General features: G+C 32.4%; 1 protein-coding gene across 1 annotated transcript in view; it reads right to left on the bottom strand.

The window, feature by feature from the left end:
• Positions 1 to 547: 547 nt before the first annotated feature.
• LOC134229591 (uncharacterized) overlaps positions 548 to 14,507 on the bottom strand; it is a 47,962-nt gene continuing 34,002 nt past the window's right edge. The window contains exons 28-42 of the mRNA XM_062711340.1: positions 14,211 to 14,465; positions 13,191 to 13,454; positions 11,420 to 11,542; positions 9,651 to 10,445; positions 9,305 to 9,328; positions 9,117 to 9,211; positions 8,444 to 8,505; positions 8,032 to 8,207; positions 6,309 to 6,408; positions 6,141 to 6,157; positions 5,604 to 5,757; positions 5,058 to 5,221; positions 3,690 to 3,760; positions 1,935 to 1,982; positions 548 to 699 (exon numbers count right to left, since the gene is read on the bottom strand). Of these exons, the coding sequence (XP_062567324.1) occupies positions 697 to 699; positions 1,935 to 1,982; positions 3,690 to 3,760; positions 5,058 to 5,221; positions 5,604 to 5,757; positions 6,141 to 6,157; positions 6,309 to 6,408; positions 8,032 to 8,207; positions 8,444 to 8,505; positions 9,117 to 9,211; positions 9,305 to 9,328; positions 9,651 to 10,445; positions 11,420 to 11,542; positions 13,191 to 13,454; positions 14,211 to 14,465 (2,351 nt within the window). The 3' untranslated portion in view covers positions 548 to 696. The remainder of the gene's footprint in view (positions 700 to 1,934; positions 1,983 to 3,689; positions 3,761 to 5,057; positions 5,222 to 5,603; positions 5,758 to 6,140; positions 6,158 to 6,308; positions 6,409 to 8,031; positions 8,208 to 8,443; positions 8,506 to 9,116; positions 9,212 to 9,304; positions 9,329 to 9,650; positions 10,446 to 11,419; positions 11,543 to 13,190; positions 13,455 to 14,210; positions 14,466 to 14,507) is intronic.

Below are 14,507 nucleotides of genomic sequence, written 5' to 3'. Positions count from 1 at the left end.
AAATAATTCAAAAACCAACATATTGTATAATTGGCTTCGGATCTAAATATTTATTGTGGATTAAACAGACGGATGAGGGGTGAAAATATTAGTTTTATTTCCATATTCAACTATTTTTTTATTATCAGAAGAAAGTTATGTTTTAGGACATAAGTTAAAGAATTGTCAAAGCAGTCCAAATTTTTTTTTTTTGGGGGGGGGGGGGGGGGATGAAACGTACTGATGGTAATACATGTATATAAATGAAATTTTATCAAATGCTGCCTTTTTATCTTTTTGTTGAAAGATGTAAAGGTAAAATACTTTCATTTTCACAACGAAGTAGTTGTAACAATTCAGTTTACAAGACAACATCAAACGCTGATATACATCTGTTTGTTTTAACATTTCAGTGTTATTTCGAGGTCGCACATCGTCAAATCTATAGGTTTGATAAATATCTTTAAAAAATATTATAATAAATCTAAATACTTTCCTTAATAGTCTATATATTTAGAAGAACTACATCATTTGAGAAAACCAGTCTATCTAAAGATTACATGATTTTTTATACACATTTTTACTGTTACACGTATACAATTTGATTATTTCAAGTTTACATTTTGATTATTGCACATGATATACATTTGACAGTCTATAGCTCCTCGCATCGTTGAACATGCACCCACATAATTGAATATTCTTTTGTTCACAATGTCACTAAGAAAAAGAAGATAAACCATATATTATTTTTTTATTCAAACGTTTGAATACCGTTTAGCGGGTTATTTTAGCGGGGTGCTAATTTTGGTTCATTTTGGCTTTTTGGTGGTAGCCCGCTAAATGTTCATCTGCAAAGAGTTGAAACCCTGTATCCGCTAAAATAAACTACGCCAGAATTATTGGCATACCTTAGAGCACCCAAATAGCCAAATTTTACACCGCCAAGAAAACCCGCTATACGGTAGGATATTCTGTTTATAATCAATAACTGAATCTCCGATTTAATTAAATATGATTATTTTATACAGATTGAAGTGCATCTCTGTCTAGAATTTTAGTCTGAGTAGATAATATATATCAAGAAAGATAATTTTCTCAAAATGATTCAAGAATACATTGTAAACACATAAGTACGTATATCTTTATTTCAAAGTTTTAATCGAAATGGAATATTCAAACAATTAATCAATCTTTAATTGTAGCCCATTTTAGAACATGCACATTATTTTACTAGAAATTATACCGTTGCAATCATTTAGTGTACCTTTTTTGGGGGAAACGAGTCGATAATCATTATAGAATTATTCTGAGAAAAGGTTTATTAGAAGAAAAGTTTCATTGTAAATCAGATTTTGATTTGAGTATTAAAACGTCAAATTTATACACGGCAAGGCAAAGTAATAGTTTTTATAAAGTAAACTTCAGTTCTGGGTTCCGGTATCATTTTTAAAAAAAAATAAAACCAATCTATTTACAAGCTTCTATAAGAGATAGTGATATTGACGCTTACACTGAAAATTTTAGCTCAGCTTGACTTCATTTATTGATTCAATATCGAATAAAAACGTTCCTCTTGCAAAATGATAGTTTACTAATTCTTTAAGTCACTCTTACAGAAGTGGAAATTATTTGCTTTTTTCCATAGAAAGTTAATTCAAATCTCAAATCAATTTTTAAACAAGCAAACAAAACCTTCCAGTTCTTAATACCCAATGAGAGAGATCATTATCCTGTTTCTTTTGACAAATTGATATTTACATAATCTTGTTTTTAAAAAGATAGATGTCATTATTTAAGACTGAGTTCAATAGTATTTTCTTATATTCAGTATAAAATACATGGCGACAATGTTATTTCGAGTTGATCAATACATAGTTTAGGGTGAATTGTCAAATATGAAAATGTTTAATAATGCTCGATAAACATCAGTAAAATATGCAAACTTAGCTTACCTCAGTACTTAATGGTTTGGTTCTAATTTCTGGCCTTTTGATTTCAAACTGAAATAAATTGTAGGGATAAATATTCAGAAAACTAGAATTCTAATAACATAAGAATTAAACAACTCACAATAAATCATATATACCTTCTCATTTTTATCCTTTATTTTTTTTTTAGTTCTATTTTTTTTAATTCCTCATTTTTTTTCATCACATTATGTGAAATTCATTTTACTCATATGCAAATTACAATAAACATTATTTTTTTTACTACTTAATTGAGGATGTCTCAATCAATAAAGCATTTAACTTTGCTGTTCTTGAAAAGAAGATTTTAAAGATTTTTTGAAGATTTTTAAAATATATTACTTTGTTGAAAAAAATGATCCTCCATTGTGGCAACTCCCTATCATCAGGGTAATGATTTGAACAAATTTCATTCATCACTACATGAGGATGCTTACATGTCAATAAGACTAAACATAGCATTTCTGTTTTTCCACTCTGATTTCTCATGTGAAACTTCCCCAAATGTGGCCTTATCTTGACCCCGGAGGACATGATTTTAACAAATCTGAATCCCAACCACCTGAGAATTCTTCCTTTTATGTTTGTACATTTGTATGTTGTTTAACGTCCCTCTCGGGAATTTCTCACTCATATGGAGAAGCCATCTCTTGCCATGGAGAGCTGCAAATTTTGTCCTATACCCGGCGATTTCGGCCATTGAGCAGCGAGGGATATTTTTTGTGCCAGCACCCCCTGTGACGCATCGGACCTCAGTTTATACGGTCTCATCTGAAGGACAGGTTTCCACATCCCACAGTGGTATTCAAAACCGCGACGTAAGGATCAACCTCTTCTAGTGACTCTGAATAACCGCTCACCACTGCGTCACGCGAGCAACTACTTCCTCATTAAAGTCACATATCATAATTCTGATGTTTTTCAAAAGATTTTTGAAGATATTTTTTCCTATATATTCTTATGTAAAACTTTCATGCCCCATTGTGGCCCAATCCTACCCCGGGGGTTTTAATTTGAACAAACTTGAATGTACACTACCTGAGGATCTTCCATATGAATATCCTTTGCTATTCTTGCGAAAAAGATTTTTAAAGATGTTTTTCCTAAATATATGTGAAGCTTTGTTTGCCCATTATGGCACGATCCTACCCCTAGGGGTCATGATTTGAACATATTTCAATTTACACTACCTTATGTTGCTTCCATATAAATATCTCCAATCATTGCTTTGCTGTTCTTGAAAAGAAGATCTTTAAAGATTTTTTCTATATTTTGCTACATAAAGTTTTGATTGGCCATAATGATCCCACACAAACCCTGGGGGTTATGAATAGAACAAACTTTAATCTACATTAAATAACATGTATGTCAAGTGGCTGTCAAGTTTTATCTTTTCTAGGCCACTTGTTCTTGAGGGGATTTTTATAAACATCCACCCAATTTTTCACTGTTTCCAAGTTATTTCCCATTGGAAGAAGGTGTGTCCCTTCATTTGAACACCCACTTTCTTTTTACAAAAGAATACTCTGTTCCAAGTTTGGTTGTAATTGACCCAGTGGTTCTTGAAAATGTGAAAAGTTTTCGACAACAACACTGACGACAGAGAACGGAGAAATTTTAATCAGATAAGCTCACTTGGGCCTTCGAAATTCGGCTCAGGTGAGCTATTTCTGAAAAAATAAGGTTTTTATAAATTTCACATGATCATTGTTATATGTAAAACGAAGTCATTGCACTCACTTTCACGTTTGGTTTTAAAGCCTGGTACATAAAATCCCATGAGAAATTAGACTGAACACGATCATTGTAAACTGTCAAAAAGACGACATAAGATTATAGATGTACAGTGTATACTGATGAAAGTCGTACCATTTTTATCAAATACGTTTAATAAGATTACACTCTTTTTTTAAATCCAGAACATAATCATTTTTAATTTTCATTTTCATACTTAAAATCGATGCTATTCTTTTCATAGAATTAAACAAAAAATGGAGCTGCAATAAATCAGTCTTATCACGTAGCATCATAAACTCATAACGTGCAAATATGTCGAGAAAATTACTTCCGTTTAAAGTTAAAATATATGACAAAGTTTTTAATAGCAAAAATCTTAAGTTGGATGTTAAATAAAATAACTGAAAGTTGTACCATAGGACTGGCGGTAAATTCAGATTTTACTTTGATGTTGTTGTGGTGTATTTGCCAGAAGAACCACAGTTTTTAAGTCACGCCCATAATTTGGCATCAAGCCATAATGTGACAAAACCTTGACTGATGAATGATTGGAGTAAATTTCAAAACTTTGGCAATAGCTGATAAATGAGTTTTGTTAACATTTTAAATTTCAAGAATACTAACATTAATTTGTCGATTATCACTCGGTATTTTTACAAAGCGTATCCTGTTACATTAACGTTCTATCTCGAAATGTCTTCATTCTTATTCTTGTCTCCATATAGTAATCTCACATAAAAGGTCCCCGTTTTTTTTATTGCAGTACCATTCAAACTTTTATTAAAATGTCAGAAATCATTTCGGATTTTTGTACATTGATCGTTATAGAAAAGTTCAATCGGCCTTGTTTTCCTTCGAACCCCCCCCCCCTCAAAATAAATAAAATTGATCTTCGAAAGGAAAAACAGCTTTAAAATATAATAGCCTTTGATCGCTACCTCTGTTCCTGACAAAAATCAAGCCTTCTGTCTAAGCTGCAACATCTTCAGACGTACCCAATAATGATCATTCATTCCGAGTTTTTTTGATCGACGATACCCCAGACGCAGCATTCAAAATACAATCCGTTCAGATGGAGAACGGTATTTATACAGACTCCGGACCATGTCTTGACAGGATGAAGTGGGCGGTGCTAACTGTCAACCAGCTTTTCTCTCACTGGTCCTCTGGTACAAGTAACTTACACAATAGATATTAATTGGTTAATGGTAAATACACTCACAGTTTTTTAATTCACTCGGGGCTCCGCCCCTCGTGAATTAAAAACTGTGAGTGTATTTACCATTAACAAATTAATATCTATAGTGTAACTATAACTAAAAAAATTAAATATGAAATTAAGATAGAATATATTAGCGAAGGTATACGAACTGGGCGAAGTCCCTTCTCTAGTTAGTTCATCAAATTCATCTTTTCCTCCAAATGCAGTGGGATAACTGTGTTTAGGTGTGTAAGGCGATATCTGTCTTCCCCAACTATCAATCTTTGTGGGAATGCCAGAAGGAAAATAGGATCCTGGACCCCCGAATCTGTTTCTACCGAAAAAGGTTGATTTTGATTTTTGTTTATTATATATATCCAATACACTACTCGAATGCAAACATACTCAACACAACCTTACGAAAAATAAAAAAAATGGAAATTTATCCTTTCATAAAATGTGAGCACCACTTTTCAAGCATATCTGTTAAATTTTTGCTTTTTATTCTTAACGTCGCATACTTTAATCACTAAAGGCAATTAAATGCTTCACTTTTGATTAGGATGCTAGTCAATCAAGTTCTTTAAAGACATGTTTGTAAAGTTAATTTTCGACGGTGGTGCGCCAGAAATTGTCAAGTGAACATTTTTATAGCTGTACTATCGAGCACTGGTCGTTATCTTCATTTTTTACGTATATAAAAACTCAATACTTACTCAAAATAATCATCATTATCATAAGACGAGCTTGATGAATTTTCTTTATAGTGACGTCTTCTCAAGTAAACGATTACAATGGTGAAGATGAGAACTGCGATGAGGAAGAGGGGTATTCCAACTCCAAGACCGACAATCAGCTTAAATTCGTCATCTTTGTCATAAAAGAGATATCAATGATCAGTAATTAACCTTTTGTCTTTCTTTTAAAAATATAGAAGTTATCAGGGAAGATTATTTTTTGGCGGTCAAGTGAAAAAATGAAGAAATTTTTCTCCTCGGTGACAATAATTCCACCATTATATTTAATTGTTGTATCCAGAGGATTCTATACATTTCACAGTAATAAAAATTTTCTTCTTTAATGTATAAAAAAAAATCAAATGACATACAGCAAATATAATGAAAATAAAGACTGCTTTGAGGTTGATGACACCAGTGCAATTTATTTGTTTTGAACATTCTTTCAAGATATTTCTTATCAACATTTTAATATTAGTAAAGCTGTATTAAAACAGATTTCATAAAAATACTTACAATCATCCAAGATCTTTCTACAAATGTGCAAGGAAATTCATATTTTAGGTATTAATCTTTTGAAAAGCGTGTTATTTTGAAGATATGAATAATATACACTGTACATTAGATAATGGTAGATATGCCACTGAAGTATTTTTGACAAGAAATCGACACAAAAATACCTACGCACAATATACTTTGCTTCCACTATCAATGCATTGTTCACCAGATTTACAAGGATTGTTGACAACATACACATCACATCTTGTGGAGGACGATGTTATATCTAGAAACAGAAATACCATATAGCCAAGAAATAGAAATACCATGATAGAGCCAAGTTTGTAAACAACTAAAGGCAAAGAACACATGGAAAACATTTAAAACTCGCATTTGAACAACACTGGACAAAGCAGAGTAATTACATATTTTATTACATTTTTGTTGGCCTTAACAAGTTAGCATAATAATATGCAGGTAAAATTATACTGATAAATTGATATACGGATTTTAATATGTTTAAATTACAAAAGTATGAAATAAATTCAGTGGAATCAGACAGTAGGACAACCGTCTTCCTCAAATGTTCCTTATAAGAGTCTTTTAGATTCTTTCTTCAAAAGAAAGATTGATTAATAATATGTCACATGTCGGCACAAGAATGTGCAAGAGAAGTTAACATGGTTCAAGCTGGGTGTAATTTACGTAAGGTTTGTTTTCTTTAACTATATCTGTTTATTTTGCTTACAGCCTTTAAAAATGCCGTTCGAAAGACCATCATGGTTTCTTGAATTATTTTCAATAATTAAGGGTCCTAGATTTTTAACAGAGACCAGAAATCATCATATGGTTTATTCGGAAAATCACTGGATTGGAACCGGAAGTATGGACCTTCTACGCTACATTGCCAAGAAGAAGTGTAACGACACATCAAAGGGACTACAACCTAAGAATCACTCACCATAGTGAAAGAAACGTAACTGCAAGTACAATGAACTGAGTGGAGAATGCATATAAGAAAACGTCATGTTCCGTAGGTTTAATATTGTCGGCAAGGCACTAACAATTTCTGTTACCCCCCCCCCCCCCCGATTTGTATAAAAATATGTAGATAGTAAGCTTCACAACAATTTTAATGATCTTTAAATCAGAAGCATTGTATCGTAAGATGTAAATACATGCAGATTTTATTGTCTATAGTTAAATTTGTTGCATTCTTTTATTTTTGTTTTATAACATTGTATATGAAGAAAGAGCCAATAAAAATGTAATTAGCTAGTTCATTTAATACCCATGAACAGAAAGAAAGATTTTCAGAAAAACAATGCATTTTCACTAAATAATTAATAAAGACCCGCCCTAACACCAAAACCCCAACCAAGAGGTCATGAAATTCAACCTTTTGGAAGGGGCCCGCTTTGCTCACCATAGCAATATACTAAGTACATGTAAGTTTGTTTTATACCTCGGAGTGAAAAGAGAGACTTGGTCAAGAATTTCACTATATAATCATTAAAGCCCACCCTAACACCAGAACCCCTTCCCCAAGGGCCATAAAATTCCTAATTTGGGAAGAGGCAGCCTGATTCAAAATAACTACAATGTACATGTATATAGTTAGGGCACTCAATACCTAGGAGCAGCGGAGATTTTCAAAGAAATTATGTACTTTTATCTATATCATCTATATTGCCCAACCCTAGCACCAGAAACCCTGACCCCAGGGCCATAAATTTCACAATTTTGGTAGAGTGCTCAATGAATGTTTCATTCATGCCAATAGATTGACTTCTTAATGTTCAAGAAAAAAGAAGATTTTTTAAGATCGCATTAATTTTGATGGTTTTAGCGCTACCTTTATTGCTCTATATATCACCAAGTCAAGTTTTGTTCAGAAAAAAATACAAACTTTTATAATTTCCCTTTCCGTCATCCACAGCTACCGAGTCAGTAGAAAGGTTTCCATTATTGTACTCTACTGTATCCTCTCCCTTTGACAGACTAACGACTGTCTGAGCGATGTCTTTCTCAGTATCATCGGTTTTCTTTGCTACAATATCGTGTTCCACAATCGTACTCCCTTTCCTTTTTGTGAAAAGATAAAAACTATTACTCAAATTAAATAAGCAGTTGGCAAAGCTTTTGGTATTTATATTACGTAGCCTTATACACAGTGACCAGTTTTTTTTAATTGATCGAGGTATCAAAAAGGGTTCTCGCATCTGCTTTCGGTCGGAGTCCCTTAGAGTTGGGTTTACTCATTGTACAGCTGTAAAGCCTATAGAGACTAAAAAGATTATAAATGATTGCTAACACATTACCTTATTAATCGGATAATAACTTTCAAAAATCCTTTGATTTTCGTGCTGTAGAAATTCGAAAGCTGCAAAGGAAAAAAATGATTATGTAATCTGAATACGCTGTATACGTGTAAGTTCTAGTTAAACATTGTAAATGATTTTTGAGAAGGTAAGCATTCTCAAACGATTGTATTGATATAAATACGATGCATGAAGAAATCCAATAAAGCCCGAGTCAATGGGCTTAATGGTACCCTCGATAACGTACCAACTTGAGTTCGTTTTAAAAATGTTAAAGACACATTGCATATATTCTCATTTGCGATTGGTTTGAACGAATATTGGCATAATAATAATTATAATTTGACAATATTAAATGTTTGATTTTATCTAATTCAAATTTCAACTGTATGGAATAAATGCGTTAAACATGTAAACCATGTACGATATCACAGTGAAATTACATAAATTAATTCATTTGTGGAACTGTGACTAATCCGTTCATTATAATTAGAGGCTTAAATTCGAAATGTAAAAAGAAAAAAAAAATTCTAATAATAATTTAAAAATATTTGAAAATGTAAATTTTGTATAGAATGCAAACTGTAGAAATATAATTAGCGAACAATGATCATTTTCAATTCTAAAATAATTCTAAATAAAAATAATTATAGTTTACATAAATTGTACTCACTGCTGTTTCCATAGTTTGTTTAACTTCATCATAATTACTCAAATCTATATTTTCATTAAAAGTTAAAACAACTCCTAGTTTGACCTCATTCTCCTCTGTAAAAAATATTGTAAATTATACTTACAAATTAAAAAAAAATGGAATAATCAATTTCTATGAAAATAATAATGTATAAATCAAAACTTTACCTGGAACGTAGGGCTCAACTTTTTCTGAAAAGAAAATGGGATGAAGTGTATGTAAAATTAAGAGATGCAACTTAATTATAATCCATACAAAGAAAAAAGGAAAACGTAGGACCCTTTTAACCCCTTGGTTTTCTTAATCATCAGAACTGCACAGTTTTCGTTAACATTTCAATTTTAAATTTGTCTTGAAATCTTCTTTACATCATATTCATGAAAAATGACTTATTTTTCTCGCTAGTCAATGTTTTATGACGTCAATGTTTTCACGTCAAATAATTTTTCTTGAATAAAGCATCTTTAACTTGGGTCATAATTTCTGGAGTACCATGTGTAACATTCTGCTTACTTTCAGTTGTACTTGCTGTACTCTGTGATGTTGGTGCTGGCCTTTGTGTAGTACTTGCTGTACTCTGTGTCGTTGCCACTGGACTTTGTGTAGTACTTGCTGTACTCTGTGTCGTTGTCACAGGACTTTGTGTAGTACTTGCTGTACTCTGTGTCGTTGCCACAGGACTTTGTGTAGTACTTGCTGTACTCTGTGTCGTTGCTACTGGACTTTGTGTAGTACTTGCTGTACTTTGTGTTGTTGCCACTGGAATTTGAGTAGGACTTTCTGTAATCTGTGTTGTTGATACTGGGATTTCAGTAGTACTCTCTGTACTCAGTGTTGTTGACAGTGAGCTTTGAGTAGGACGTTCTGTACTCAGTGTTGTTGGCACTGGACTTTGAGTAGGACTTTCTGTACTTTGTAGTGTTGGCACTGAGCTTTGAGCAGGACTTTCTGTACTTTGTAGTGTTGGCACTGAGCTTTGAGTAGGACTTTCTGTGCTTTGTAGTGTTGGCACTGAGCTTTGAGTAGGACTTTCTGTGCTTTGTAGTGTTGGCACTGAGCTTTGAGTAGGACTTTCTGTACTTTGTGTTGTTGGCGCTGGACTTTGCGTCGGACTTTCTGTACTCTCTGTTGTTAGCACTGAGCTTTGAGTAGGACTTTCTGTACTCTGTGTTGTTAGTACTGAGCTTTGAGTAGGACTTTCTGTACTCTGTGTTGTTGGCGCTTGGCTTTGTATTGTAGAGGTTGAGCTCTCGGGCGGCGTTTCAGATCTCTGTGTACTTTCTGTTGTTACTTGAGTTGTTGATATTGCTGATAAAGATGTGAAATTTTAATTTATTTTCATACAATATAAACATCTTGTTAATTTTTCAACATTTTTTTGCTCTTATTACATTTTCAGTAAAATGCACATACAGTGGTATTCATAGTTAAATGTGTATTTAACTAATATATTATGATAAAAAAAATCCTTTTGATGAAAGTTAAATGAATCGAAAAAATATACAACTATTAATATTAGATTGTATTACATACTGTAAATCACCAAATTTTCGCAACGCTCTATTTTCACCAGATGTTTATATATACAATTTAAAGAAAAACAAATTTTAACGACTTCTGGTTATCCTTTATAATCTTAAAAAATTTGAATAAGATTTTCGCAAGCAGGCATTCGTGTGTAACTAGGCAAAATTAAGTTTTTATGGGAAAACAGTGATTCAAAGTAAACTCGATAAACGAGGTACCTAGTATATAAATCCTTTTTTTTTAAATATAAGAAATATTTTATATTTTTATACTGTTTGTTTTTTTTCCAAAAAATTTATGTTTTTACAATTCTTTAAATTGCAAAAACAAACGTTAACTGATATGATTGCATAAAACAAACTTTTTGATTTCGTTTAAAATATCTTCATGAAAGATAACTGGAACCAATTCTTGTAAGGTGATCATTACATATGCCCTTACTCCATTTAGGCGCCCATATTCTATAGGATCATTTTATTTGGTAAACTTATATACTTTATTTTTCATTCAATTATTTGCCTTTTTTGGATAAGGGCCCATATATAACAAAAGTGCTACAAGCCAATCAGATTTCAGTTCACGTATATGCGCGTGATTTCAAAAATGCCTGTGTAACATCTCGTTGTATCTGGTAACATACATGTACATTTTGGATTTCAAGAAATTTTACGGTAAACGTAGAATGTCATAGTAAGGGGGTTTTATAGCAAATAAAACACATGGAACAAAATTTTAAGGGAATGTATTTTACTGACGTGTACATGAAGAACCATTCCCAATAAATCCAGTATTACAGGCACAACTGAAGCTTCCAAGTGAGTTGGTGCAATTTGCATTTGTAGCACAGTTGTCCGTCCCTATTACACATTCATTTATATCTGAAAAAAGAACTTCCAAATAAAAGTCGAACTAGGAAAATAAAAAAATTCAGTACTTATAATCAATTTAATGACAAAAACTCCATCAATTATTCGTTCAACAAAGGCGATTATATATACTTGCATGCTGCACGATGGACTTATATTTTGATTATCTAATACAATAACTAAATGGGCGGGGATTATGAAAATTAACAAGGGAGGCCTCGTGTATTTTAATTTCTTTAAAATTTACATTTACCATTTATTTCACATACTAAATGTAAATATAAGGATTTCGTAAAGCAAATTATCCCAAATTCCAAACTATCCTTGGTGCACTTGCATATCCAACAAATTAAGCAGTGATTCCTCAAGTTGATTAGAAGAGTTTAATGGAATATGCTCAAATAGACTTTTATTATCCTCCATGGGGTAGTTTGAGAAGGGAAGGAAAATGAGTATATTTAAAAACAAAATTGTCATGAAATTACTCTAGCTCTTCACAGGGCGTGCCTTAGGTTAAACAACTTGTTGATGCTAGTTGCAGTTTTGAACACATTTTGTAAGCAATCATTGTAAATTAAAATCTCCTAGAATGTTGATGTATTGCATACATGAATTTCAATTTACATTGCTTTTTTTTTTATCCCAGTGACCTAAGTTGGTTAAATTACCATTCGTTCAGGAAAAGGACATCCTAAATTCACTTTTTTCTACCTGCATCTGTTTTAATCTGTATTATCAAGTTATGACAAGAACAAGAATTTAACACCGTTTATATCAGTAATTGTGAGTTTGTTTAAAACTTAACTTACATTAAAAAAAAATATTTTAGAACATAATCAAATTTGGCTTTAAAAATTCTTAGGCTTCCAGGTCTGGAAGTAGGGTAGACTGTACAAGAAGAGGCATAAAAAAGATACATTACTCTTATTCTAATGCAAAGTGCGCACACCTCATCTCTCAAAAAGAAAAATGGGTCAAGATGGATCAAGATGTTTTGTTTACATAATTGAAAACTGTTTGTTACACAATGTAAATAGTAATATAATAAACAACATCAAATTGAACTTTATCACATGAAAAGTTCGTTTAATACTTCTTAATATTTAAGGTATCCGATCCACAAATTTAAAGGCTATATTTTTCTAACATTAAGTATCCATCCTGTATTAAATACTCTGAAACTAATTCAAAACACTGTAGAGTAGCAAAGGAATCACAAGGAGAAATTTTCAAAAGTATAATTACCCGAGCAGTAATTTATTAATTAAGAATGCATTGAGTTCAATGGGAACCATTTAATTTTTTAAAAATGAAAATTCAAATATTATGAATAACAAAAAATGCAAGGGTGGAAAGATTTATATAATTATTAAAAATTAAAAAAACAATATAAAAATACTTTTTCACCAGATTAATAAAAATGAATTTTAATGATTAAAAGCAAAAGGGGATAACTCTTCAAGGACGGGTCAAGGTCAAAAATTAGAACACATTCAATTCTTACATACATGTATTGAGACTAAAACATGGAGATTATGTCTACATATACTGAGTATATCTGTTATGCATTTATTGTTTTGGTTATTATAGGTCGGATACCTTAATATATAGTATAATTTTTCCAAGCAGATAATATTATCATGTGTGTAAGGGATTATACCTTCACAGGTTCCATTAGCGTTCTTTTTGAATCCAGGATTACAATTACAAACGTATGAACCAGGAACTTCGGAACAGTAGGAATTTGCTCCACACATATTTAGGTTAATATCGTCACATTCTTTGATGTCTTCTGTACAGTTGACACCTATCCATCCATCGTTACAGTAACAAGTCCCGTTTTGCTTGTCACATGACCTTGAATTAGTAATGTCACATGTGCATTGATTGGCACAATCTTGACCAAACGTGGTACCAGAGCACTCTAAATAAGTAAGAGATTAAAAATTGTTATTGCAATTACAGTCCACTTAAACAGGCGAAGAAATAAGATATAAAAATTCATACCACTTTGTGTAAAATAATAGTCATGTTTACCAGGTAATTAAAAAACTCTTTAACCCCCCATCCCATCCCATCTTCGATAGCCCAGGGTTTCTGATACGCTACACTCCTCATCAACCCTTGGCCTACGGTGCTCATAGAAATCGGGATTTTTTCCCAGAGTTCTGATTGGATTTCAGTACACCCAGGTCGACCAATCAGCAATTGTTTTTTGTAAATGACGATATTTGCGTTCGGGATACATCTTCACTCTTTAATCTCGGAAAAGAAAACGCAAGTAAACAACGATCCGTAAGATAACATTCAATTCTATGAATAGCCATGGTGTCGTCCAATATCTTCTACATATGTGATTAAGAATCTATATTGAAGCTTCAGAGATTTGTTCTATAAATAATGAATAAACATAACTCAATTATTGTTTCTTAATTATTCTTGAAAAAACTTTGATTTAATTTTTTTTAACACATGTCTTTATTTCTGGCGATGACGCAATCTGTGCGTATCTGATAGATTCGAGATCACGTGACGGAAAACAATCCCGTCTTTTGACTTCACCGTATGTCAAGGGTTTATGAGGAGAGGAGCGTATCAGAAACCCTTGGCTAGCAAAGATGATCCCGTCCAAAAATTATAAAAAGGATTTTCATTTAAGATTTATTTTCAATTTACATACCAACACACTTTTCATTGGCAAACGCATAACCAGGATTGCAAATACAAGAATAAGATCCATTATTGTTCAGGCACTCCGAGTTAGTAGGACAAACCGTTATATTTTGACATTCATCGATATCATTGTTGCATGTGAGTCCCTCCCATCCTGATTTACAGACACAGTTTCCAGACACTTTATCACAGGATAAAGTGTTATGGGTGTCGCACGTACAAGTTGAAGCACACTCAGGACCATACTTTCCATCCTCACAGTCTGGAACAACAGAAGCATATAGGTCACAAATATCATATGAGT

Source organism: Saccostrea cucullata, unplaced genomic scaffold (genome assembly GCF_032062105.1).
Source record: "Saccostrea cucullata isolate Sc308-1 unplaced genomic scaffold, CSIRO_AGI_Scuc_v1 ctg91, whole genome shotgun sequence".
Taxonomy (NCBI): Eukaryota; Metazoa; Mollusca; class Bivalvia; order Ostreida; family Ostreidae; genus Saccostrea; species Saccostrea cuccullata.
The sequence above is the reverse complement of the archived record's forward strand: the minus strand, read 5'-3'. Positions and strand labels throughout refer to the sequence as shown.